Raw genomic sequence first — 27,101 nt, 5'->3', positions numbered from 1 at the left:
ACATATCAACTATTTCGATTTTCAAGCATCTATTTTTTTCGTTTCTTTTCTATTTGCAGTCATCGATTTCTTTATTTGATTACATCAGCATATGTATTTATTTCACTATTAGTAGCTTGCCAAAGGTAAGAGTCTGTCCATATTCTATTCATGATTGTTCATTAATGCGGCGTGCTTTATGTTAAGAGTAAAAATAATAACATAAAAGATAAAGTTAACCCTCTATCTACGGACTTAAGCTTTTAAATAAGATGATGGTTAACAATTCAAGACTTTATTCACAATTAACGAAAGTGAAACCTTTAACACAGTGCATTTCTAGACTCCAAAGTTGCACATTAATATAAGAATGTCACAAGATCTTGATTGCACACATCATTTTAGGTAGAATCTTGCTGGGATTGGAGTCAAAGGATTGGTTAGGATTGGAATCTAGATCCTAGTTCTACTTGATCTTGCATAACCAACTTTTTTTTTTTTTTTTTTTGTAAAAAATGTGGCCTATTTAGTGCCTGTTTTATTGTGGGCCTTGTGGCCAAATATACCAATGTCTAACAAAAAATGCCAAAAACTTGGTAATTTATTTGCCTATTATAGGACAAATTACAAATGCTTTGACAAACTACCACTTAACCAAAACTGAACCAAGTTTTGTAGTAGCGTAGCATTTCTTCTTTTCTACTTCGTTGTGGAGATGCTACAACGATACCATTAACTGATGTTGTAGTAACAACATTTCTTTTACTCTTTGTTGCTACAACATTAATTCTTTTTCTTCTTCTTCTAAATGTTGACAAGATCCTATATAGAATTAATAGTAACATTTCTACTTTGTTGCTACAACAAAGGGGTCTCAATCCACTTCAAACCCCTTGTCGGTCTTATGTACGATTTTTTTCTATAAAAGGGGAAGATTAAAGACAAAGAAGGACCCAAAGAGAACATTATATTGTCAAGATAGTATCATTTTGTTACATGACTTACATTTTTTGTCATTGCATTCGTATTTAAAAGTCCATGTTGATATTTCACTGCATTTGTCAAAGACATTTTTCTTTTCTACATAGGACTATGAAAAAATGAACAGGTAAAATTTGTACTAAAGTTCTCAATTTTATCTTTATTTTTCACTAAATCTGTCTATAATTCAAATTATCTTCCAATGGGATTGACACACATGCATCGCCTATACCTAATATAGCTTCCTCCATTCTTGGTAACATTAATGTTACTAAATCAAGAGATAATAAATGAAGAGGATGAAAGACTGAAAGGTCTAAAGAATGATTTCGGTGATGACGTATGTGATTCTGTCATAACAGCTTTGAAAGAGATTAATGAATGCAAACCAAGAAGGTATTGTTGTCACTGATCTGTGGAACTACGTCGAGGGAACAAGAGCAAGTTTGCAGGGAGGACTCGTCATTTTACAAGAAATGTTTAAACACAAGAAAGGGATCATCTAATTGTCGATATATCATCCCATCTACATCTTTGCAAGTTGGAGAAAGGTCAGTGCCAAGGAGAAGATTGGTTGTATCACAATAAATTGGGTTGAAGTTCTTAAAAATCAAAAAAGGCTAGTTTTGGGGTTATACCAATTACTAAACTCCTAACATGGACAAGCAGACTTTGTTGCATTAGCTTATGTGAAGTGCAACATTTGCGATGGTTAAGGTTTAAATTTGTTTTTAGCTACTGCTAGGTGCTTTGATCTGATATTCTGACATTCATTAGTTAGTTGATTTGCTATGAAATAATGTGAAAATGAATCTTCAAAATATGGTATCTATTACTAGATATGGTATCTATGTCTCTTGCAAAGTAAATTTGGTATTGCTTATCCTTTGAAGCTTAAAAAGGGCTTTTAGTTAGTCATTTTATAATGATGTTAAATTCCTAACACTTTTTGTGGGTAAGTGTTTGATTTTCAAAAGAGTTTTTAGAGTAGGTGATTCTGCTCTTAGAATTATAACAGAATGATTAAAATAGAGAAGTAAATTTGGCAAGTTATGCGACGGTAAATTTCATTAAAAGGAAAAAGGAAATTTTATGTTTATAGGAGTTAATGCGGTATGGGTCGTGGGTAGTGATGTAGTGGCTCATGCAAAATATAAGCATAAGCCGGATGAATAATTTGTGGTGGATGTGTGGTAAAAAAAATAGAATAAAAAAACGAGATTATATGTTGTAATGTTGGAGATGTTTTTATTTAATATAAAATGTTGGAGTTTGGTCCTACTCATAAGATGCATGAGGTTAGTTAATATGATTTGATCGTATGAAAAGAAGATCAAGACATCATGCTAATATGAAAAGAGTGGATAAGATGAAAAAAGTGATCAATAAAAGTAAAAAAAGACAAAAGAAAAGCTTGGTAAACTCTTAAACAAGATATATGTTATAATGATCTCTTTTTTTTTTTCGGTAGATAATATTTAAAAATTAACTTCAATTGTTTAACGTTGTATATTAACCTTTTCTTCTTCTTTTTGCTAGGTGTATAGTAATCCTTCACTACCATTACATTATTAATGATAATATCGTCATATTACTCATTTAATTCTATTTTCATCTGATTACAAGTATAAAAATTGCCATTCAACTCTATTTTTAATGTTTTGGTTCAACTAAAATAATCAAATTTTAATTTTAGAATCATAAAGTCTTTTTCAGCCAATGTGTTAAATCACCTCTTTTATTGATTTCTTGAATTTTTTTTCTAAACTTGTTCAAGTATCTTATCTAACTCTTATCCAATAACACAAAGCCCTAATTCCAACCAAAAATAATATCTAAAACTTCAAAATTAAAATGAAAAAAAGAAATAATGATCTTTATTGAAATGTTTAGAAGTTAGATGCTAAAATTAGTTTATAAATTCATCTAAGCAGTGAACACCAAGTTAGGCTAGCACCATTTTGTGAGCTTTCTTTTTAGTTAGTTATATAGGTCTGAATGCACTACTTAACAAAATATTTTGAAACTAAAAAAATAAAGTAAACCAATTTGATTTTAATTTTGATTCAATAGTAGTTAAAAAGTTTTCTCCACATAAAAAGGGTTACTAAAATATGTAATCTTGATGGTAGAGTGTTTAAATAAAAAAATAATATGCTCAATCCACGAGACTTTTCAATTGGTGAGAGTCAAAGAAAAATTCTATATGTTAATAAACAAAAAGAAAAGTCACATTTGTATGCAAAAATTTCCCCTTTTAACAAATGGGCTATTTTCACAACTTTAACATGTTCAAACACAAAAGAACAAACTTTCTATTGCTACCAAAGTTTGCACACTTTGATGTTTAGAGTATTTAACTATTAAGAAAACTAATGCATTAAAAAGTGCACAACCATGTCAACATTCAGGAGAAGAAAAGGAATTGATGCTGCAGCAACAAAGAAGAAAAAGAAGAAGAAGAAATGTTGTTACTGCAGCATCAATTTCAATAAGAAATGGTACTACTGCAGCATCCACCACAGAGAAGTAGAAAAGAAGAATGCAAAGCTACTATAGAACTTGGTACACTCTTGGTTAGGAGGCTGTTCGACGAAGCATTTGAAATTTTTTGGAATCTTTTTCTTAATTTTGACACTGGGTATATTAGGCCAACAGGCCGACAACCAAACAGATACTAGATAGGCAAGAAGAACCAAGATCTGGATTGCAATCCTACCCGATCCTTTGATCAACAATCCCGATAAGATTCTACCAGGAATATCCTAGGACACTCTTATACTAATGTGTGTCTATCACATTCTTATACCAATGTACAACTTTGGAATCCACAATATCCACTTCATCTTAAAGGTTTCACTTTCTCCAATTGTGAATAAAGCACATCAGTCAATGAAATATCATGGATAGAGTGTGGACAAACTACCTTAAAGTGAAACTACTAATAGCAAAAATTGATCCCTGAACACATATATTGATGTAATCATATAAATAAAGAAATAGATGACTCCCCCAAAAAAAGGAACAAAAACAGATAGCTGAAAGCCAAAAGAGTTGATGTAATAGTTTTACTCTTGAAACTATCAGTTGCATACAGATATGATATTATTGACGATCAGGCATGCAACTTTATAAACCTATAAATAACATTTCTGCTACTTGGGCAAGGGAAAAAATTAATGTCATGCTGCAAGGTTATCATATAATGCACACCTGTGCTTTGCATCAACCAAGATGACTTTAAAACAATGCCAATCAGAATCTCTAAGGTACCCCTACCACAAAGAGCATATTTCCATAGCTCTCACATCTGCATCTGCAGCATTATACTTCCTCTTTGTTGCTTCATGAAAGGGTCTATTACCAAGTTCACCCATCCACTTCACGCCAACATCACCATGTCTCGGCATCTCTTTCAAGCCCTATAAAACAAGAGAACTAACCCTTCCGGGCTTTGCAGTCCTAATTATGTGAGAAAAGAAACTATCATTTAATTATTTGTTAATACATTGCTAGAATTGAATACTACAAAATATATATCAGCCACCTGCATGTCTATGATCTAAGATGCATGTACTTCTTTATAATCACACCATACATGCATAACTTATTGCTTATGAAAATAAAGATATGAACATTGTAGAGAGAGAGAGAGTAATAACTAGCCAAGTAAATTAAGGTTTCCTTTGTTCAACGGGAAGAAGCCTCAATCCCACTAGATGGGTTCACGAGTACTAAGGGTCATACAATAGATTCTTTCAACTATCTCCCTTGCTTTTTTCTTTTCTTTTTCTTGTCTCTCTCTCTCTCTTTTTTTTTTTTTTTTTTTTTTGTGGGGTGGGGGGGGGGGGGGGCGCATGAACAAGATTACCACTGCTGCATAGCACAGAGAGGGTAAGATTTATGCAATTCATAAAAATGATATACACCACAACAAAAGCAAGTAATTTGGAAGCCTTTGCCAAGGCCATTTGGGTATATCTTCCTTGGATCACCATATACTGAAACCTATATTTTGTTAGACTGAGATCATCTACAATTGCAGTGGCATCTACACGGTAGCAATAAACATGAAAAGTTAAATTAGCATTTGAGAGTACTGGGCAAGTACCCTTTTTTTGCATGTTAATTATGCAAAGGAAATTTATTTGCATGTGCACATAAAAAGAAAAAGAGGGGGGGAGGGGGACTATGAGCAAGGTGAAAAATAGAAGAGAATATGAAAATTTACATTAATCAAGTCTTTACCTGCATCCTGCAGCTCATCATCGCTCTTCCACTCCCTCACTATTAGAGTTTGGTGTAAAGCATCTAAGTCTTCAAGATCTCTTTCCTTTTCTCTCAATATTTTCTGCAGTTCCTGAAGCTTTTCCAGGACTTCTAAATCACCATCATCTCCCATGTGATTTATAACATTCAATTTCCCTCTCAGTTGCTCAGTTTCCACCTCCAGTGCTTGTTTGGCATCCAATTTCTTTTCCAGTTCAATTATTTTCTTATGGTGTTCCTCTTTTGCCTCTGAAATAACAGTCAAAAGCTTAATGTGACATATCTGACACTTGAATCAACACAACTTTCCAGGCTTCTGGTCACGAAACTTTTGATCCTCAAACACATAACATCCCTACCCCAGTAGCATGCTGTAAGAGTTCTTTAAACAGAAAGTCCAGCCTTCGTTTCTTTGGATGGTAAGGGCAACTGAATGCCTCATCAGATACTTTGACCTGATGCCTTCCACTATTCAGTCCTTCATAAGATTTCCTTCATATTCTTCAATTTCAGACTCACTTACGTCCATATCCTCTCCTGAACTGTGATCCATCACGCTCTCTGTCAAATTTAACAACAGGGACTTCAATAAGTTGAATAGCAAAAAGGCTTAGCTGTCAACCAAAGGCAAAATCATTGACTTCCAACAAACAAAACACTGCAACTAGTTAAGTGACTCTTCATCAATACTGAGCCACACTTAAAAAATTCCAAAATGAAATGTTCTTCACAGTTGAAGAACAACGAAAACAAAACGAAAAACAAAAGTGAGCAATAAAAGGAAGCAAAATTTCAATTTCTTCACTCCAAACAATTTCCTCTTCAACCAAACATAGAGTAAAACAGAATCCAACAGTCAAGTGAAAATACAGGAGACAATCAACAGCAGCAGAGGTACACATGCATGAAACATCCTCGAGATGGAGGTGAAAATTTAGCTAAAAATCAGAACAAGAAAAGAGCAAAACATCATCTACACATAAGATCTTGTAAATCTAGAACAAACACACAAGTGCAAGAGCTAAATGAACTTTTTGCAGTTTCTCAAAGATTAGACAGTTGTCACAGCACACCCGTGAAAACCACTGCTCCTAGCTCGGATTGAATTAGGAGTGGGGTTCGACTCACACAAAACGTAACAGAGCAAGGGAGGGAGAGAACGAGAAGTAGAAATGAGAGAGGGAGAGTTAAGAATGGGAGAGGAAGAACAATTCTGATATTTTCATTCATACCTCTTACTCCAACCAGCTGGGAATATATAGCACTAAACGGTGGGAAGCTGCCACAGCAGATTCCCTCCTCCATGCGGTTATAACCGCTTCTTGTCCTATTCTAATTCCCTCCATGTGGGGAATCTTCCAGCTAAGGCAATTACAGCAAGGAAATTAACAGAATCACAGCAATGGAAAATAACGAAAGTAAGCAAAAAATTAAACCAAGATTCGCAGCTACAAATTGTATCCGTCCTAGGTCCTCTTCCGTGACAACAGTCAATTTGGAGCTGGATGGAAAAAATGGCAAAGAAAATAAGAGAATATGAGAGGTGAGCTACAGCTTGGGGTTTGTTTCGAGCAAAATGAAAATGATTTGGTGGTTGTGCCTTTGGGCTCACAAATATGATAAGATCACCAATCTATTAATTTCCTAATATTTATGACTTGACAAGATTTTCCTAAAAATACAAGTCCCTTTGGGCTCACCAACGCCTCGGCCACTTTTCAATCTCTTATGAACCAAATATTCGAACCTTATTAGAGAAAATTTATACTAGTGTTCTTTGATGACATTCTTGCGTATAGTCCCTCCCTTGACCAGTATTTAAAACACCTAAGAACTACCCTAGAGGTCCTCCGTTCCAATCAGCTTTTCATCAAAAGGTCTAAGTGTTCTTTCAGCCAAAGCCAAGTGGAAAATCTGGGTCATTTAATATCTAGAGATGGGGTTAGAACAGATCCAAGGAAGATTGAAGCTATGCTCAATTGGCCCAAACCTACAACAATGAAGGCATTAAGAGGATTCCTCAGTTTAACCGGCTACTACAGGAGGTTTGTAAAAGGATATGGGGTGTTAAGTCAGCCACTAACAGAACTCTTGAAGAAGGGTAATTTCAAGTGGGGAGAGGAGGCCGAGGAGGCTTTCCAAAAGCTTAAGGAAGCAATGGGAACAATCCCCACTCTAGGGTTACCCGATTTTAATGAACCCTTCACATTGGAAACTGATGCATGTGGGGTAGGCATCGGGGCAGTCCTCCTACAGAAGAGCAGACCATTGGCATTTTTGAGTCAGGCCTTAAGTGCGAGGCACTTGGGATTAAGTATCTATGAAAAGGAGTTCTTAGTGGTGTTAATGGCGGCACTATCTAGAGGGCGGCAGGTTCATCATTAAAACAGATCATGAGAGTCTCAAGTTCCTACTACAACAAAAGTTACACACTCAGCTGCAAAAAAGAGGAATGGCCAAGCTAATGGGGCTTGATTATTCGATACAATATAGGGATACAATATAGGAAGGGCAAGGAAAATGTGGTGGCCGATGCCCTATCAAGGTGCCAAGAAGAGGGCAGCACTTCAACCATTATTGTTGTAGTGTCGGAATGGTGTCAAGAGGTTATTGACAGTTATGCTAATGACGAGCAGGTGAAAAAGACATTAGAAGAAGTTGTGGTAATCCCACAAGGGGCTGACGGCTACACCTTAACAGAAGGGATGTTGAGGTACAAAGGAAGGATTGTAATTAGGGATGGAGGAAACCTCAAACAGAAAATATTGCAAACTCTACATGAATCACTAGTGGGTGGACACTCTGGTATTCAAAACACTTATCTGAAGGTTAAATAGATATTTTATTGACCCAACTTGAGAAGGGATGTCAAGAAGTTTGTGCTAGCGTGTGATGTATGCAAGAGGTGCAAGCTGGAAAATGTGTCCTACCCCGGTCTTTTACAACCTCTGCCTATACCGAACAGAGCATGGACTAGTGTAGCCATGGACTTTGTCAAAGGAATGCCTAAGTCGGAAGGAAAGGATAGTGTTATGGTGGTGGTGGATAGGTTTATCAAATTCGCTCAGTTTATTGGGTTAGCTCACCCCTACACGGCCAAAGAGGTAGCCCGGTTGTTTATTAACAGGGTTGTATCCCAGTATGGAGTATCGGGGACCATTGTTTCAGATCGTGACAAAGTGTTTACAAGCCGTTTTTGGCAGGAGCTTATTGGATCTATGGGAATTCGGCTCAACATGTCAACCACCTACCCACCACAAATAGATGGGCAGATAGAGCGTGTTAATCAGGTACTAGAAACCTACCTAAGGTGTATGTGTATCATGCAACCCAAGCATTGGCATAGGTGGCTGCCCTTAGCCCAATGGTGGTACAATTCCACATACCACACAGCCTTGAAGATGTCTCCCTTTGAAGCATTGTATGGGTTTAAACCCCCACTACTGCCAGCTATAGGAGGGTCGTTTACAGAGCTGTCAGTGGATGAATATCTTCAGCAGAGGAGGGAGGTGGTGCCGCAACTAAAACAGGAGTTGGCCTCTGCTAGGAATAGGATGAAACAATTCGCGGATAGAAAGAGAAGCGACAAAGAGTTTGAGGTGGGTGAACAAGTGTACTTGCGACTCAGGTACCAACATTTGAAGTCCATCAGCCAGGGGCCAATCACTAAACTAAGCCCCAAGTATTTTGGCCCGTTCACCATAACGGATAAAATAGGCAAAGTGGCCTATAAGCTTCAGCTACCGGAAGGGACTAACATACATCCGATTTTTCATGTATCTCTCCTTAAGAGATCCACTGGGACCGAGCAAATCAACTCAGCTTTGCCCACACTACCTAAGGAAAAGGTAGAACAGAAGGAACCATAAGTTATCATGGACAGGAGGGTGATTTACAACCAGGGGGTTCCCCTCATTCAAGTCTTGGTGAAATGGGGGTAAGAGGGCACCCATGGCAACACTTGGGAGTATCTTCCGAGCTTACTGCAACGTTTTCCAAAAGCTGCAAGCCTTCTTAGCGTTTCTTGAGAACAAGAAACGTTCCAAGGGGGGAAAGTTGTCACGGACATGAGATTTTTAAATTTTTTATTCTTATATTTACTGTCAACATTGTTATTTTCTGCTACATTGTAGCTCCTTTATTTCCGTTATTGTATTTCTATTCCAACTAGCAATCAGTTAGGATGTCAGGCCACGTGTAAGACCTTAGGAAAAGGACAAGAGAATCTGTTAGGGAAAAGGACAAGGGAATCGGTTGTAATCGCTTGAGTGGGCATGATTCTGGCCACCCAAGTGAGTATATTAACTCTCCCAACCTTTTGGGAGACGATATGGAATGAATAGAACTTTTTCTCCATTACTCTCCCTCTACAACTCACTATTCTCGTATTCTCCTTCCTCTCTTGCTCCTTGCTTCTCCCTCTTCACCATTCTCACACTATCGTCCTTGAATCTCACTGATTCAAGGTAGTTCTCATTGTCACACCATGACATCCACCTGACCTCCCCTTCCCTAGACTTTGGTGTATGATTGGGAGTGTGGGAAAATGATCCTCTTACCTGAATTTCCGATTCCAAGGCCAAGAGTTCCTCTATCTCTTGCAGTCCATAGATCATAGGGAGGATACCATGGTGGGGCAAAATTGGATCAGCTACTGCCCGGGGAGGAGAAACCGAAGATAACTGGAATTGAGGTAGTGAAAACAACATGTTGATCATGCTGTTGATTTGCTAGCCCTGTTGCTCCATCGTCTCCCAATGCCTCTCCAGTCTCTCTGCACTCCTTCTTGAGAGGGAGCTAGATTCTTCTTCGTTGAACTTCTTGAATTCGCTAGAATTGCAATAATCATTGCCCAATCAATATTGTCACCTGTTACGATGCAGTAGTTGAAAATTAGCTGCTACGAATACGCCTTCTAAGAATATGCTTCTCTTACTATTTCCAAATGCGTCTTACTTCTTTAGATAATTCTTGATCTGAACCTAGCGCTGTGTAACGAATAGTCAGAGCTACTCCTTGGCCTGATTGCCAATTCTAATTAGAATTGCTATCGATCAGCAATTGCCCGCCCCTGTAACAGCTTCCAAATACCACAAGCTGCTTCTAAAAAATATCGATTCCCTTCTCACCACTTCCGATTGCAACTTCCTTCTCGCCTCAACCTCACTTCAACAATCGAGGATCGAATTTGTTTGGCCTTTAAGTTCGCCTACTCACAGCTTCCAACTTCACTAGAATTCTGTCACTAGAACCTCACAAAGCAGCCTCAATCAACCTATCCTGATTCGCTTAAATCACAAGCAACAACCGAGATGCAGTTGATTGATTGCACCTTCAACAATTCTGAGTCTCACCGCGAAGAGCTACCGGAATCACAATCGAATTATTGCTATCCAATTCCACAACTGAGTTTCCAGCCACGAGGCTACCACCTGCTTCGTCTTCAGCTTCTAGATTGCTTGAATTACCTAGCCTTGTTTCGCTAGCAACTGATCCGTAATCGACAGCCTTCCTTACTCCTGGAATCCCAGTTCCACACTCGCCTAGACCTATTCCACACCTTCAAGTCCACCAAAATTCAATCAAATGACTCGCCTAGTATGCTTTCACTTCATGCCTCCTGCCTTCACTACTCGCCAGAATCAAAGTGATTCAACGATTGTTTTCCAATTTTGAGCCGCCTACTCTCAATTTCGTTGAATCTTGATACCGACAACTAATCACCATCCGCTTCACCCAATCACCGTCCAATGTCTTGCTTCTGAAGCTACTTCCGCTGCGTAACTCCTCTTCTTACCTGATCTGAGTTCGACATTGAAAGCAATTACCGATGGCTCGCATGCCAATCACAATCCTTCTGTTCTGCATTCAATTCATTGTGGATTCAAGTTCGCTTGGATTCTTATGGCAGTTGATGTGGATCAACAATCAACCCAAGCCTATGTCCACTTCTACCCAATCACCGACCATTGGTTTGTCGGAATTCACTTGAATTTCGTACCTCTGATCTGCAACTGAATTGATAATCAGAGCTGACAATTGCAATAGATAAACAACCTCTATCTTGCACACAATCTGCTTGCGATTGCTACAGATTCAAGATCGCTCGGACCTACGTTTGCCTCAAGCCTGGATTGTCGGATTTCGCTGCTTCAAATCCCAAACCTCTTTGTAATTGATCGAGTCAGTTGTTCGATCGATTCTACCGACGCTTTCGGAAACACCTACGGCTGCTACCTGATTCCGTAGTAGCTATCACGACCCTAGGGGAGGAATATGTAATATTGTAAAAGGTAGGGTTAATAGGGAATTAAAAGAACTACCAACAAGCTGTAAACGGTTAATCCATTGGGTAGTTGGAGTGGTTGAGCTAGCTAGAGGCCTTATAAAGCAGGGACCTACGGCATTAGAGGGTATCTTGGAAGATAATAACAAATTCCCTCTCTTTCTTGATTTTATCTTCTCTCTCCTATCTGTTATTCTCTTCTTTCTATCATTCTTACGTATGAATTCTACCGATTTTGCAAGCCCTATTCTCAGGACTTGACAAAGTGGTATCAGAGTCGTCGGTCTGGCGGTGGGATAGTAGCGGAAGAAACAAATGAAGCCCAGCGTAGGTGAAGATCGCGAAACGATGGCAGACGGAACGCGCCTAAGACAATTGGAGGTCAAATTGGAAACTATGGAATTTTCCGTAAATAACACCTAGGATGTACTGCATCAAACAAGGGAAGAATTGGTGGAATGGAAGGAGCTCATGCAAGCGACCGCGGAAAAACAACAAGAAATGGTAGAAAAATGCCAAGAATCAGTTCAAAAGTGTCAAGAAACAGTGGAACAACAAGGGCAGAGGATCAACAACATGTTAAATATGCTGGCCTCTCTGCCCCAGTTCCGGCTATCGTCGGAATTTCCATCGAGGCAAACATCAGCACCAATATTGCAGCATCACAGCGATCATTTGGGCACGGAAGTAGCCATGGAAGAGGCGGAGCAGCAATTACTTCGAGAGAACGCAAGAAGAAACGGCCAACCGATGTCACACGGCCATGCACCTACTCCCAGATTGGAAATACCACTATTTGAGGGAAAGAGTCCAAGATGGTGGTTAAGGCGGTGCGAACGATTCTTCCAGCTCTACCAGACGATGGAAGATCAAAAAGTAACTTTAGCGGCAGCATACTTGAATGAAGTAGTAGATTCTTGGTGCCAAGGGTGGGTCCAAGACGGAGGGCTACACGGGGGTTGGAGAGCTTTCGCGAATGGCCTGTGCGAACATTTCGGAGAAAAGAAGATGAAGGACATGATTGAAGAATTTAGTAAATTGAAGCAAGAAGGTACTGTAATGGAGTCCCTTGCTTGTTTTGAAGAACTAAGATCTCTGGTATGTACTATCGAACCCGGGCTTACTGATCAGTATGTAGTATCAATTTTCGTGAGTGGCTTAAAGGAGGAACTACAGCCCATGGTAAAGATGATGACTCCAACAACAATGAGTCAGGCGGCAGAAAATGCTAGGCTTCAAGAAATGGCTCTGGAGGCCATTTTCAAGAAACATAAAGTTCCTTATAAGCCAAGTATATCGGCCGGACAGTATGGAGGAGGAAGTTCTAGACCTTTGATAGCATGGCCTAATCAGGCAACGGCCAAACCAGCAGTAAACAATAATGGATGGAAAGGCAGTTTGATGGAACAAAGGAGACAGTTGGGGTTGTGCTTCAAATGTGGTGACAAATATGGGCTGGGTCATCAGTGCAAAAGACAATTGATGAAAATATAAGGCATGAGCGAGGAGGAAGAAAGGGAAGAAGAAGCAGAACAAGACGCGGCAGAGGAAGAAGCATTGCAAGAGGATGAGGAAGAAGTGCAAAGAGAGGAAGGAGGAGAGATTTCCTTTCATGCATTAAAAGGCAGCCCAATGGGGCAGATAATCAAAGTTAAGGGCCAAGTGGGAAAAAGGAAGATGATGGTGCTGATTGATAATGGAAGCACCCATAGCTTCCTTAGCAAATCAACTGCTACGAACCTAAAGTGGCCTTTGACAGCCACGACTCCTTTGTCGGTTACTGTAGCTAATGGCAGTCGAATGTTCAGTCACTACAAATGTGTGGGATTCACATGGATGCGGGCGTGACATTATTCTTGGCATGGACTGGATGAGGACAATGAGTCCCCTTACATTTGACTTCAATAAATTGGAAGTCACGATGGAAATTGAAGGGAAGAAGTTAACCCTAATGGGCAGCCTAGAGCAAGGAGAATGCAAGCTTATTGATGGAAAAAAACTGCAAAAGATGATGGGAAAGAAATGGGGGCAAATCGCACAGCTCTATTCCATAAGAGCTATAAAAGTGGAAGAGGAAAATCAATGCCAGGAAGGATCACCACCTGCAGACTCGCTAGAAATACAGATCGCAAAAAAGGTACAAAATTCGAATAGCTTACATTCAATTTTGGTAGAGTTTAAGGATCTGTTTGCGGAACCCAATTCCTTACCTCCCCAAAGACCCTTGGACCATGCAATCCACCTCAAACCTAATTCTGCCCCTACTAACATCCGGTCATATAGGTATCCACCCATCCAGAAAACAGAAATTGAGAAACAAGTACAAAACATGTTAGACTCAACCATTATCCAGCCAAGCCAAAGTTCTTATGCTTCTCTAGTTCTCCTTGTCAAAAAAAAAGATGGAACTTGGAGGTTTTGCATAGACTATAGACAACTCAATTCTAATACCATCAAGAACAAGTTTCCCATACCTTTGATTGATGATTTACTGGATGAATTGTGTGGTGCAAAAATATTCTCTAAACTGGACCTTAGGTCCGGTTACCACCAAATTAGAATGGCACCATCCGATATACCTAAAACAGCTTTTAGAACTCACCAAGACCTCTACGAATTCACTGTTATGCCAGTTGGTTTAACCAACGCCCCGGCCACCTTCCAAGCATTGATGAATCAGATTTTCCTACTGCATTTGAGAAAATTCATCCTAGTTTTCTTTGACGACATTTTAATCTATAGCTCAAACCTTCACCAGCACCCATCACACCTTCGAACCGCATTTGAGATCCTTAAATCACATCAATTGTTTGTTAAGCTTTCCAAATGTACTTTTGCTGCTAAGGAAAGCAAGTATTTAGGCCATATTATTTGTGGTGAAGGGGTGAGAATAGATCCTAAGAAAGTGGAAGCTATGTGCGAGTGGCCTAGGCCTAAAATAGTAAAGGAGTTGAGAGGATTTTTGGGTTTGAAGGGGTATTATAGGAAATTTGTGCAGCATTACAAAATGATCAGCAAACCCCTCACAGAGCTGCTCAAGAAAGATGGCTTCCAGTGGAATCCGAAGGTTGAAGCAGCCTTCATTGCCCTTAAGAAGGCCATGTCTATGGCCCCGGTCCTTGCCTTGCCAGATTTTTCCAAGTTTTTTATAGTGGAGATTGACGCGTGTGACTTGGGAATTGGGGTTGTCTTGGTACAGCAAGGGCGACCATTGGCTTTTATAAGCCAAGCCCTTTCTCAAAAGCACTTAGGCTTAAGTGTGTATGACAAGGAACTTTTGGCGATGTTGAAAGCCATTGATAAGTGGCGCCACTACTTAAAAGTCAACATTGCTGGCATACTGTACAAGCCATCACAAATTTCACTACTTCAGTTTTCTATTTCGACCAAAAGAAAAGTTGCTTTACTTTTTGGTAAGTGGCACGAATTCCTAAATGACCACCAATTGGAGAGCAGTGTAGGGCTATCATAATCTTCTCTTTTAGGGTAATGTCATCTCCTACCACCAATCGTCCTTTGTACCTTATCAAGCCATTCGCCAAGGTATAATTAGGAATTGCAGTCAGATTAACTACCAGTTGTGCCATTATTTCCTTGAGCCACTCCGTTTTTTCATAACTTTCTGCCAACTCTGTCATCCACTCCGGCACTACAGCTACGATAGACTTGTAAACTGCATTCTCATCTCTTCTAAAAAGGGCATCAGCCACTATATTCTCCTTACCCCTTCTGTATTGAATAGTAAAGTCCAAGCCCATGAGTTTTGAAACTCCCTTCCGCTGGAGATGTGTGTGTAGCTTCTGTTGTGCTAAAAACTGCAAGCTTTCATGGATCCCTAAAACCATTATATCGGATAGAGATAAGGTTTTCATCAGTTCATTTTGGCAAGAGTTATTCAAAAAGCTGGGAGTGGGATTATGTATGTCAACAGCCTACCATCCTCAAACGGATGGCCAAACGGAACGAGTTAACCAATGTTTGGAGGCGTATCTGAGGTGTATGTGTTTCAGCCACCCCAAGAGCTGGAATAAGTGGCTACCATTAGCACAATGGTGGTATAATTCCACTTATCACAGTGCCATCAAAAGAAGTCCCTTCGAAGCTATGTTCGAATATCAACCTCCATTATTGCTCACCCTGTTAGGAGCGCAACCTACTATGGTTGATGTAAAGCAGTACTTTCAACAAAGACAGCAACTATTGGGGTCCTTAAAAGAGAACTAGCTACTGCCCGCAATAGAATGAAACAAGCAGCAGACAAGTGACACAGTGAGAGGAATTTTGAGGTTGGAGATCGAGTATACCTCAAGATAAGAAGGTTTTTGAAATAACCCTATACATCCCTACCAGTCTCTAAACTGAGTCCAAAATATTTTGGACCATATCTAATTGAGGCTAAGGTAGGTCCAGTGACATATAGATTACAGCTGCCGGAAGGAGTGAATCAGCATCCTGTGTTTCATGTATCCTTGCTAAAAAAGGCAAGAGGAGGAGTTGTGGCTGCAGGACAGGACCTACCATCTACTGCAGAAGAAGAAGACGAAGAGATAATCGAACCTCGAGCAATGCTGGAAAAAAGGGTACAATACCAAGGGCAGCTACCCTTAGTTCAAGTGAGGGGGCAGTGGTCTCATTTACCAGCAAACAACACCACATGGGAATATCTTCCTGATCTACTAAAGCAGTTCCCTAGAGCTGCCGGCCTTCTTTAGCATTCTTGGGACAAGAATGGTTTGAAGGGGTAGGGATTGTCACGACCCTAGGGGAGGAATATGTAATATTGTAAAAGGTAGGGTTAATGGGGAATTAAAAGAACTACCAGCAAGCTGTAAACGGTTAATCCGTTGGGTAGTTGGAGTGGTTGAGCTAGCTAGAGGCCTTATAAAGCAGGGACCTACTTCATTAGAGGGTATTTTGGAAGTTAACAACAAATTCCCTCTCTTACTTGATTCTATCTTCTTTCTCCTATCTGTTATTCTCTTCTTTCTATCATTCCTATGTCTGAATTCTACCGATTTTGCAAGCCCCCTTCTTAGGGCTTGATAATAGCCTTCAAATTCCACGAATCCACCTCTGTCAGAATTTGTTGCACGGAATCACCTCTGTTGCACGTAATCACATAAATCACCGCTCAAATCAATTCTGTGGCCTTATGTTGCTGAATTCAGCTATTAAAGACGCCTTCTAATTCTGAGAATCAACAAAGAAAGTCACCAAGGAACGGGGGCTCTGATACCAAATGTTATGACCCTAGGGTTTGGCTAGGGTTTAGGAAGGGAATTTGGAAGAAATGGAGGGAGATTAGACTGAAAGAGGGAAAGAGAGAGAGAGAGGACAAAGGGAAATTGAGAGAGGGAGAATAGAATTCAATTCTCATTCAAATTGTGCCTTCCTCTAACTACGCCAACCTCTTTACAAGCTTACAATTGAAGGAAATAACAGAAAATACAGCCAACTAACTACTCTAATAGCCCTGATACTGTTTATACAAGAGTTAGTTATTCCCGCCTAACCTCTAAACTTCTACAATTAGCCATAACAGCTTATACATCGTGGATTTCCCCTCAATTACAATAACATCCCCGGGGTCGTGACACTTACTAGTTTTCCAAGTGCATCTGAAGTGATCAATGTGCTGTTGTTGTACAGCTGTGGAGATACTACTTAGTTCCTCTTTCTTCTACTAGGTTTGAATTGGGAAAGTGAAATAGGGTCCTTAGCATACAGCTTCTAGCATGTATAATTTAAAAAAAAAAAAAGAGAGACTCAAAACATAAAACGCATTTAAACCTTCTCACAAGTCATACTGAGTCTTCCATGATTAAAAGAAGTTCACATATCCAAACATAACATACCTTCAACGCAGGCTTCTTTCATTCTTTCCTTCTCCTCCTGTAATCTGCTAACAGTTGTAGAGGCCTCAGTGTAATTGCACTCCATTTCAAACAACTTTTCATCCTTGATATAGATCTCTTCCGTCAAGCTCATGACAATTTTGCGCAAAGTTGAAGATTTATCATTATAGTTGAGCTCCATATCCAGCAACCTATGGTTTTTGTAATGGATCTCCTTTGCCAGGCTTGATACTAGTTTTTGCAATCTTTTTAGTTTCTCGTCATAAATATAATTACCCATCTGCTTCCAAAGCTGAATTCCCGCAACAATCATTATAACCGAGTGGTTTATACAGGGCTAGATTCTTACTACCAAGCTGGTGCGTTCACAGACCAACAAAGGATTCCATTCAGATCCATAAGCATGATAGCTTCCCGTTTAATTGCATTGAATTTCCCAAAATGCAACATATAAATCAAACCGGAAATCTGAAAATTAAAATACAAACAAGTATATCGCACTATCATCAATATGAAACCAGAAATCTGTCACAAATCGAACACAAAATAGTCACATTGAAGAACCCCCACCAATATTCTTAGTTTCCATAAAACTACGTTGATTTTTTTGGTCTCCTCCAAGTACAGAACACAAGAAGAAAAAATCAATAGAAACATTTTACAGGATACCTTGAACGATAGAGAAATGAACAAAACTCAAAAGTAAAACCCAGACCACATCCAAAATCAATAGAAATAATACCTGCGAATATGAACCCCTCCTTGTGTTTTCTCAGATTTGTTGTTCTTCCTTTCTGGGTTGTTTGTTAGATAGATAGATACATACAGAGATTGAGATTGCAGCGATGGAAAAATAGAGAACGGAAGGTTGGGTTTTGGTTTGGGCACGCTGAAACGGAAATATATAGTGACCGGCGATGCAACAGGCCCTTCGCCCCTTGCCCTTGGACGACTGCAACGTCTCCCAAAATAAGTTGAGCTGAGTCGGGTCGGGTCGGGTCAATATTTATGTTCGCCCATTGTTATATGAGTTGAGTCGACAAGTAGATTTACAGGTCACTTCACTCCATTCGCATATATATTCTTTTAAGTAAAATTATTATTTTATCATTATTAAATAAAAATAAAATATCATTTTAACTAATTTATTGCCAAAATTGTCCCCGCAATTGCAAACTCCCGTGTCACCATCCTTCTATAAGTAACTCTTTAATTGTCTTTCTCTTTTATTATGTTTTTATTTTTTATTATTTTAAACATTATGAATAATACATAGACATTCATGTATTCATTGAGCCATCAATTGGTATTTTGCTTTTTATAAGATTAGATTATAAGAAGAAGTCATTTTGTTTTTATTAATTTTGGGTATTATGAGTTTTATTTGATTAATCTTTAAGAAAGATGGGTCTCACCCCAACCCACGTCCCTAAATAAATCATAGTATAATTTTCATATAATATCTCTAAGTAATTTCGAATCTAAAATCGCAGGCATGTCCACACTTTGTTCTTATCATTGACTATAATTGTAAGAAAAAAAGATCATTTTGCTTTCAGATACATAACTCAATGGTCAATACGAGTATGGATAAAGGTTTTGTGCCCTTATATTTGTGGTGTGTTGGTGTTTGAATTTTGGCTGTTACGATTCTTTGATTTACATTATCTCTTAGAATTATGAGGTCGAGTTAGGGTATTTGTGATGGAACACCATCCAAAGAAAAAAAAAAGGGGGGGGGGGGCATTTTAATTCTTTACGCACAACAAATATTCAATATACACTAAGATTACAATGAGAGTCAATTCCTATTACCTTTTAACTATATTTAGGACTTAAATAAAATGAAAAAAAAAACAATGGTCTTGATTTAAATGTTTACAAAATTATATGCTTAGCTTAATTTATAAATTTGTCTACTCAATAGCCACTCAGTTAGGTTAGCACTGTTACGTGATATTTTTTTTTTTTTTTCAGTCGGATGAGTTTAAATGCAATTCTTAACAAAATATATATAAATTAAACTAATTTAGTTTTAATTTTAAATAGGCTACTAAGATGAGTAATTTTGATAGTAGAGCATTTAAAGGAAAATATAATATATTTAATGTACAAGACCTTTTTATTTTGTGAGAGTCTAGAAATAATTTAGTTCATATATAATGTATTTTTTTTATTTTACAAAAAATACTATTTCCACGATTTAAACTTAAATACGTAGGCTGCGTTCTTTTTGTGTTTTTAATTTTTAATTTTAAGTTTTAAATTTATTTTTTATTTTTTATTTTGATAGTCTGTTTTTAGAATATTAAAAACGTGTTTACTTTATTATTTTAAAAAATTATTTCTTAAAACAAAAAATTAAAAAATACGTTTACTTTAAAATTATGAGAAAAATTATTTTATAATATTTTATCAATGAATTTGATTATTAAATGATAAAATTAACTTTTTTTAATAAAATTTTATTATTAAAATAAAATAATAAAATTAATTAATAAATTACTGACATCTAAATAATAATTTATATTAAATATTATTATGCATAATATGTATAATATACTTAATAATATATTATATGTTATCATATATTTTTAATTATAATATAAATGTACTATATTTTCTAAATTTTAAATAAATATATAATTTTATTTTTAAAATTTAAAAATAAATTTTTCTCTTTTTTTTCATTTTTTTTCTTTTTTTAGAGGCAAAACATAGAAAATAGATTGTATTTTTCATGTTTTGAATTTAAAAATTATTTTGGTAAAAATAATTATTGTTTTGGGTTTTCTTTTAAATTTTTTCTTATTTTTAAAAATAACAAAATAAACATATTTTTATTATTTTAAAAAATTAAAAATAACCTAAAAATAGTAAAAAGAACGCGGCCGTAATGTTTCGATCATAAAAGAATAATATTTTTAATGCTATACAAATTTATTATCTTTAATATTAGAGTATTTAACTATTAAATAAAAATTTTAAAAGAGTACCAAATCTTGAGAGATTTATGAATGCTGAATTATTACCAAGTTGTCAAAAACTTCAAATCTTTGCTCACAAACCAACATCACACAAGCCTTAATTTCATTTAAGGGCAAATTGCGCATTACATATAAGCCTCTCTATTTCTATTTACATGATGGAACCATCTTAACTCTACTACCTCACACATCTTACAAACATGAACTTTTCCAACATTTTATCTACAATTCCAACATTTTATCATAGAAATTTAACATTAATCTAACATGGCAGACTAAAAGTCTCTTTCAAGCCATTCGGCATTAACAATGCCAAATTTGATCATTATGTTAAAGGGACCACATCCAATCTAAAATTACTTTGAATGAGACATCACCTGTAACAATAGCAATTTTAGCAATAGATACCATGCATGTTGTTCAAGGTCGATCAAATCAGACCACCTAGCAGCTAAAAAGCAAATTTAAACCTTAGCCATAGGAAAGGTTGCACTATACAAAGGATAATGCTACAATGTCTGCCTGCCATGTTGTGGAGTTCAGTAAATGGTGCAACCCAAAACCTAGCCTGGCAACAACTTCAACCCCATTTATTATGATACAACCATTATTCTCTGTAGCACCACCCATCCTCCGCATTGCAAGGACGCAGATGCCAAGATTACATACACACAATCAGGCCATTCCCTTTCTGCGTTTGAACATTTCTCGTAAAACAACAAGTCCCTCTTGCAGTCTTGCTCTCCTCCTCTCGGCATAGTTCCACAAATCAGAGACAATATACCTTCCACTAGGGTTGCATTCATTTATCTCTTTTAAAGCTGTTACAACAGCATCGTATACCTTGTCGCCGAATTCACTCTTCAAACCTTTCAGTTTTTCATCCTCCTCGTTTACAATTTCCTGATTTAGTAACATAAATATTAGGAAGAATAGAGAGATTTTTATGCCATATAGTTGATTCACGTGTGTAAACCATTAGAAGATAATTTGAATTATAGGCAGATTTAGTGCAAATAAAGATAAAACTAACTTTTGTACAACTTTTACCAGTTTTATTTTTCCTAATTGTGCATGCCCACAGAAAAGAAAAATGTCCTTGACAAACACAGACCACACAGTGAAATATCAACATAAGGACATTTAAACACGAACATAGCGACAACAAATGTAGGTCATGCAATGAAATGATTCTATCTTGACAATATGGATGACAATATCAGGATCCTACATGGGATCAACACGGGGGTCTGGAGCAAATCAATACCCTTTTGTTATAGCAACAGAGGAGAAATGGTACTGTTGATCCTGTAGGATCCTGGCAGCATTCAGAAGAACAACAAAAGAATTGATGTTGTTGCAACAAAAAAGAAAAGAACACAAATAAATGTTGTTTCTGCAGCATTAGTTATAATGAGAAATGGTACTGTTGCAGCATAGGCCACAACAAAGTAGAAAAGAGAAATGCTATGCTACTACAAATTTTGGTTCACTCTTGGTTAGGAGGCTGTTTGAGAAAGCATTTGAAATTTGTCCTACAATGGGCAAATAAATCCCCAAATTTTAGGCATTTTCTTTTGGACAATGGTGTATATTGGGCCACAAGGCCCACAGCCAAACAGATACTAAATAGGCAATATTTTATACCAAAAAATGCGGGTTATGTGAGATCAAGTAGAACCAGGATCTGGATTGCAATCCTTTCCCAGCCTCCAAGAATCTCAGTAAGATTCTCCCAAAAAATGATGTGTGCAAACAGGATCCTAAAACATTCTTATACCAATGTGTCTGTGTCTCATTCTTATACCATTGCTCAACTTTGGAGTCCACAATGTCCACCTCGTCTTAATGGTTTCACATTCACCAATTGCAAATAAAGCATGTCACATCAATAAACTACCATGGATAGAATATGGATGGACTAACAAAATGTGAAGCTACTAACAGCGAAATAAAACGCATATGCTGATCTAATCATGTAAATGAAGTAATAGATGACTGCCAAGAGAAAAAGAGAGAAAAGAAAAGAAATAGCTGACTGAAGCTGAAAGAGTTTATGTAATAGTTTACATCATACAGATATGCATATTATTGATGATTATGCATGTTACTTTATAATACTGAAAATAACATCTATGCTACTCAGGCAAGGGAAAAATTCAGTATCATGCTTTCATAGTTGTCATATAATGCAAACCTGTGCTTCCCCATTAACCAAGATGACTTTAAAAGGATGCCAATCAGAATCTCGAAGGTACTCCTCCCACAAAGAGCATATTTCCATAGCTCTCTCTTCTGCTTCCGCAGCGCTATACTTCCTCTTTGCTGCTTCATGAAAGGGTCTGTTATCTAGTTCTCCCATCCTTTTCACGCCAACATCACCATGTCTCGGCATCTCTTTCAAGCCCTATAAAAAAAGAGAATTAATCCTTCCATGCTTCGAAGCCCTAATTATGTGGGAAAAGAAACTATAATTCTTTTATTATTAGTTGATATGTTGTTAGAACTGAATATTACAAAATATATACCAGCTACATTTGCATTCTGTGATCTGAGACGCATTTACTGCTTTATAATCACACCATACATGCATAACTTAATGCTTACACAAATAAAGATGAGAACATTGTAGAGAGAGAGAGAGAGAGAGAGAGAGAGAGCAGATGTTTCAGCAATCACTAGCCAAGTAAACTGAGGCTTTCCTCTATTCAGAACAACAAGAAGAGGCCTCAATCCTAGTAGGTGTGGTAGACAATTACTAAGGCTATACAATAGATTCTTTCAGCCATCTCCCCCCTGCTCGAGGAAAGGGGCCCCAGGGGGGCTGCCAGTTAGACAAGATTACCACCGCTACATAGCACAAAGAGCCCTACCTTCATCTGATTCATCTTAAAATAAAAAGTTGTTTATGAAATAACAAATGCAAGTAATTTAAAAGGCTTTAACAAAGCCAATTAGCTAGATCTTCATTGGATCACCATGTACTGAAACCTATATTTTGTCAGACCCCAGATCATCTACAATTGCAATGGAATCTACATTGTAGCAATAAATACAAGTTAAATTGGCATGTTGAGGGTACAGTACAGGTCCCCTTGTTTTTGTGTGTTAACTATGCAAAGGAAATTTATCTGCATGAGCACATAAAAGGGAAAAAAAGGAACAACCAACAAGGTGAAAAATAGAAGAGAGATAAAAGGATTTACATTAATCAATTCTTTACGTGCATCCTGCAGCTCATCATTGCTCTTCCGCTCCCTCACTATCAGAGCTTGGTTTAATTCATCTATATCTTCAAGATCTCCTTCTTTCTCTCTCAACATTTTCTGTAGTTCCTGAACCTTTTGTAGAACTTCTAAATCACCATCATCTCCCATGTGCTTTATAACATTCAGTTTCCCTCTCAGTTGCTCAATTTCAAGCTCCAGTGCTTGTTTGGCATCCAATTTCTTTTCCAATTCAATTATTTTCTTATGGAGTTCCTCCTTTTGCCTCTGAAATAACAATCAAAAGCTTAACATGATATATCTGACACTTGAATCAAACACATAACTGTTCCAGACTTCTAGTCACAAACCTTTTGATCCTCAGCCAATTTCAACACATTTGCATCAGCTATCATTTGCTCCATAGCTGCCATCTGAAGTGAACTATTTTTTATGGCATTCTGAAAGAACAATGAAATCCATTTGTCATGTATGCCATAATAAACTATAATATTTCAACAGCAATCATAAAAATTATACAATAATCTTCTCCAGTAATGAATATAACCAATGAAAATTATTTCACAAAGACTTGATGGGGATCGTCCAGAAATTTGTGAAAGAAAGAAGGATCAGGGGAGACTTGAGAGGAGAAGAAGACCTGAGAGAGAGAATTCAATGAGAGAAAATCATCAATACGATTTCAATATCAATCAAAAGGGTTATCTCTAATTACATAATAAGTCTACTTATAGGCTGAAATCCGAAAGATAATTATCCTAATTACAATCATCTCAACAAAATAAATAAAAGATAAAATCTAAAATTCATATAAAATCTAAATCCTATTGTCAAAAATTAAAATTTGATAATCCTACATCTCATCATTACATTTATTGGTAGAGTCCATGGGCCCCAAGGAGAAGCCCAGCTATAGCGTGGACTCCCAAGCCTTCCATCAGATGCCCCCAAGGAGGCTCAAATCCTGCACCCTCCACTACCGGGGAATTGCTCTTCTAAATTTGGATATTTGTATGTGAAGCAAGCACTCCCATGGTGGACTCCCTTTGGATTGCCACATTTCTTCAGACATAACCTAAAATGTCTTTCCTTGGACATTGAAGTTGTGAATGATAATGATAAAGTTTCACTTAAACTGAACAATACTATTCCTAAAGTCTTTGACATAAGGAACAATCATCGATGCAGCTATACCAGCAACTATAATAAAAAGACGGGAAAAAAGGATCAATTTTTGGCTCCTTCACTTCAGAAGACATGGAAATGATGGAAACCAAAAAGTGCCAAGTTCCTAATAAATTAACAGCAGGCAGTAATGTGTACTTGTCACAGCATTTATCAGTTCTGAACTATCAAAAACATAGGCATGAAATTGATAAAACAAAACAATAAATAATACACCTTTTCAAGCTCTTCAGAGAGCTTTTTCCTTTCATTTTCATTCTGGGTCTCACGTTTCTCCAATTCTTTTCCTCGAAGCTCAAGCTCCTTCTTTTGAGAGTCCAGCTGCAACTTAAGCTTTTCATGGTTGTTAAAAATCTTCTGGAAGTGTTCTTTTGCACTCATTTGAATCTTTTTTATCTCTGATGAATCCAAAAATACATGAAAAGAAAGCCGTCATTACTGATAACACTATATTATAAAAGATAAAAACCCCCTTCTGGCTATTAGCATAGATCTTGTCTTCTAGATAACCCCTTGATATGATCACATATTAGTTAGGCCATAGAAATTGATCAACTTAAAATCTGATCTAACCATAAGTATACTGCATCAAAGTTCCTCAATTCAATAAAAGCAAGGAGAAAAAACAAGCAATAAGCCAAGACACACCTTCGTTGTAAGATTGATGAAGCCTGTCTTTCTCCTCAATTAATTTGGTAAGGGAATTTGAAGTCTCAGAGAATTTGCTCTCCATCTCTGCCAAGTGTTTATTTTTTTCCTCAATTAAATTTGTCAAATTGGATACAAGTTTGCTTGCTTTCCTGTCCTCCTCTGCCATGATATCGGAGATAGTTCGAAGGTCACCAATCTTTCGAAGGTGATCCCCAATAATGCAATTAGAATTGTAGTCATCAGCACGAGCAACCCAAGCATACAGATCAGTTCCTTTGTCTTTAGAGGCATTCCAGTTCTTTTTCCCAAGATGATCTGCCTCATAGGCCTTCTCAAATGACATGGCATTGTTGAAACCAGGCCAATCCTTATTAAATTCCACAGCAGCAGTGCCTGAGTGACCCCGGTAATTCCAGAGTGGATGCACTCTAATTGGATTGAACCCTCTCCTTATCAACTGGTCTCTAAGCTTGGAACCGCTTTCCCCAACATAACGCCCATCCTTCCATTGAGTTGGGAGGTTAACAACAATTCCAGTCCACGGCCAGACAAACATCTCATCACGGTTACAATCTGCAAGGGCATCGGACTCCTCAGCCACAGGTTGTGAAGGACCGGCAACTGATCCTAGGTCCTTTTCCATGTATTTTGCCAATGCCAGATGATTTGCCCTATCCCTTGCAGTCCGCTTCTTTGAATTATTACACGTCCCTACCCCAGTAGCGTGCTGCAAGAGCTCCTTAAACTGAAAGTCTCGTTTTCGTTTCTTTGTACAGTAAGGGCAACTGAAAGCCTCATCAGATACTTTCACCTGATGCTTTCCACTCTTCAGCACTTCATAAGATTTCTTTTCATACTCTTCAATTTCCGACTCACTAATGTCCGTGTCCTCTCCTGAACTGTGATCCATCCGCTCTCTGTCGAATTTAACAACAGGGACTTAAAAAATTAAATAGCGAAAAAGCTTAACTGTCAACCAAGGGCAAAAATCGTTGACTTCCAACAAACAAAAGACTGCAACTAGTTAAGTGACCCTCCATCCACACAGAACCCTGAACAACATTCAAAAATGAAATGTTCTTCACAGATCAAGAACAACGAAAACAAACCGAAAACAGAATGAGCAACAAAAGGTGAAAATTTCCAATTTCTTTCACTCCAAACAATTTCCTCTTCAACCAGACGGAGGGTAAAACAGAATCCCAGTCAATTGAAAATACAGGAGACAGTAATTGCAGCAGAGGCACACATGCATGGAACATCCTCGAGACGGAGGTGAAAAATCAGCTAAATCCGAACAAGAAAAGAGCGAAACAACATGAGATCATGTAAATGTAGAACAAACACGCAAGTGCGAGAGCTAAATTACCTTAATTCAGATGAACTTCTTGCAGTTTCTCAAAGATTAGACGGTCGATTCACAGGTAGATGAAGAAAATGAACACGACAAAGAGAAGAATAGAGGAGAGCTAGGGTTTTGGGTTTGGGGGAGCAGAACGGGGAGTGAAAACGGAGTGGTGAGTGTGGCTTTGGGCTTGGGGAAGCCGAACCGAACAAGAACAACGCAAGGCGACAGAGGACGCTAACGGACCGAACCAAGTGCTCCGATTAGCTCCGACATATAGAACTATTTACAGTCCAAGGACGCTCGTGAATGCAAATGGACGGAGGGCAATTTTGT

General features: G+C 37.8%; 2 protein-coding genes across 14 annotated transcripts in view; both read right to left on the bottom strand.

The window, feature by feature from the left end:
- LOC127809687 (protein INVOLVED IN DE NOVO 2-like) overlaps nt 1-18,300 on the bottom strand; it is a 67,597-nt gene extending 49,297 nt beyond the window's left edge. For 9 of the 12 annotated variants that reach the window (XM_052348693.1, XM_052348696.1, XM_052348698.1 and 6 more), the window contains exons 1-3: nt 18,113-18,300; nt 17,371-17,838; nt 5,209-5,790 (exon numbers count right to left, since the gene is read on the bottom strand). The gene's annotated coding sequence lies outside the window, so the exon portion shown is untranslated. The remainder of the gene's footprint in view (nt 1-5,208; nt 5,791-17,370; nt 17,839-18,112) is intronic. The other 3 variants (XM_052348699.1, XM_052348700.1, XM_052348697.1) reach the window with 2 other exon arrangements.
- On the bottom strand, nt 465-27,059 carry LOC127809686 (protein INVOLVED IN DE NOVO 2-like). 2 transcript variants are annotated; one of them, XM_052348685.1, is made up of 7 exons: nt 26,790-27,053; nt 25,418-26,337; nt 24,986-25,167; nt 23,935-24,024; nt 23,564-23,851; nt 22,555-22,764; nt 20,683-21,260 (listed from the first exon to the last, which is right to left on the bottom strand). In XM_052348685.1, exons 2-7 carry the CDS (start codon nt 26,328-26,330, stop codon nt 21,033-21,035), a joined length of 1,911 nt encoding a protein of 636 aa, XP_052204645.1. In that variant the 5' UTR covers nt 26,331-26,337; nt 26,790-27,053; the 3' UTR covers nt 20,683-21,032. The 2 variants fall into 2 exon arrangements, with proteins under 2 accessions (XP_052204646.1, XP_052204645.1); XM_052348686.1 differs by lacking the exons at nt 20,683-21,260; nt 22,555-22,764 and adding an exon at nt 465-4,382 and having other exon boundaries at nt 26,790-27,059.
- Between the last annotated feature and the right edge of the window lie 42 nt (nt 27,060-27,101).

Source organism: Diospyros lotus, chromosome 9 (assembly GCF_014633365.1).
Source record: "Diospyros lotus cultivar Yz01 chromosome 9, ASM1463336v1, whole genome shotgun sequence".
Classification (NCBI taxonomy): Eukaryota; Viridiplantae; Streptophyta; class Magnoliopsida; order Ericales; family Ebenaceae; genus Diospyros; species Diospyros lotus.
Note: the sequence above shows the minus strand (reverse complement) of the source record. Positions and strands in the feature narration are given on the sequence as shown.

Coding starts and splice junctions, on each gene's coding strand:
- LOC127809686 (XM_052348685.1), bottom strand. CDS start 26,330: ATGGATCACAGTTCAGGAGAGGACACGGACATTAGTGAGTCGGAAATT. Junction 23,852..23,934: donor AATTGGCTGAGGATCAAAAG/GTTTGTGACTAG, acceptor TTGTTATTTCAG/AGGCAAAAGGAGGAACTCCA. Junction 21,261..22,554: donor TGGTTAATGGGGAAGCACAG/GTTTGCATTATA, acceptor TTACTAAATCAG/GAAATTGTAAACGAGGAGGA.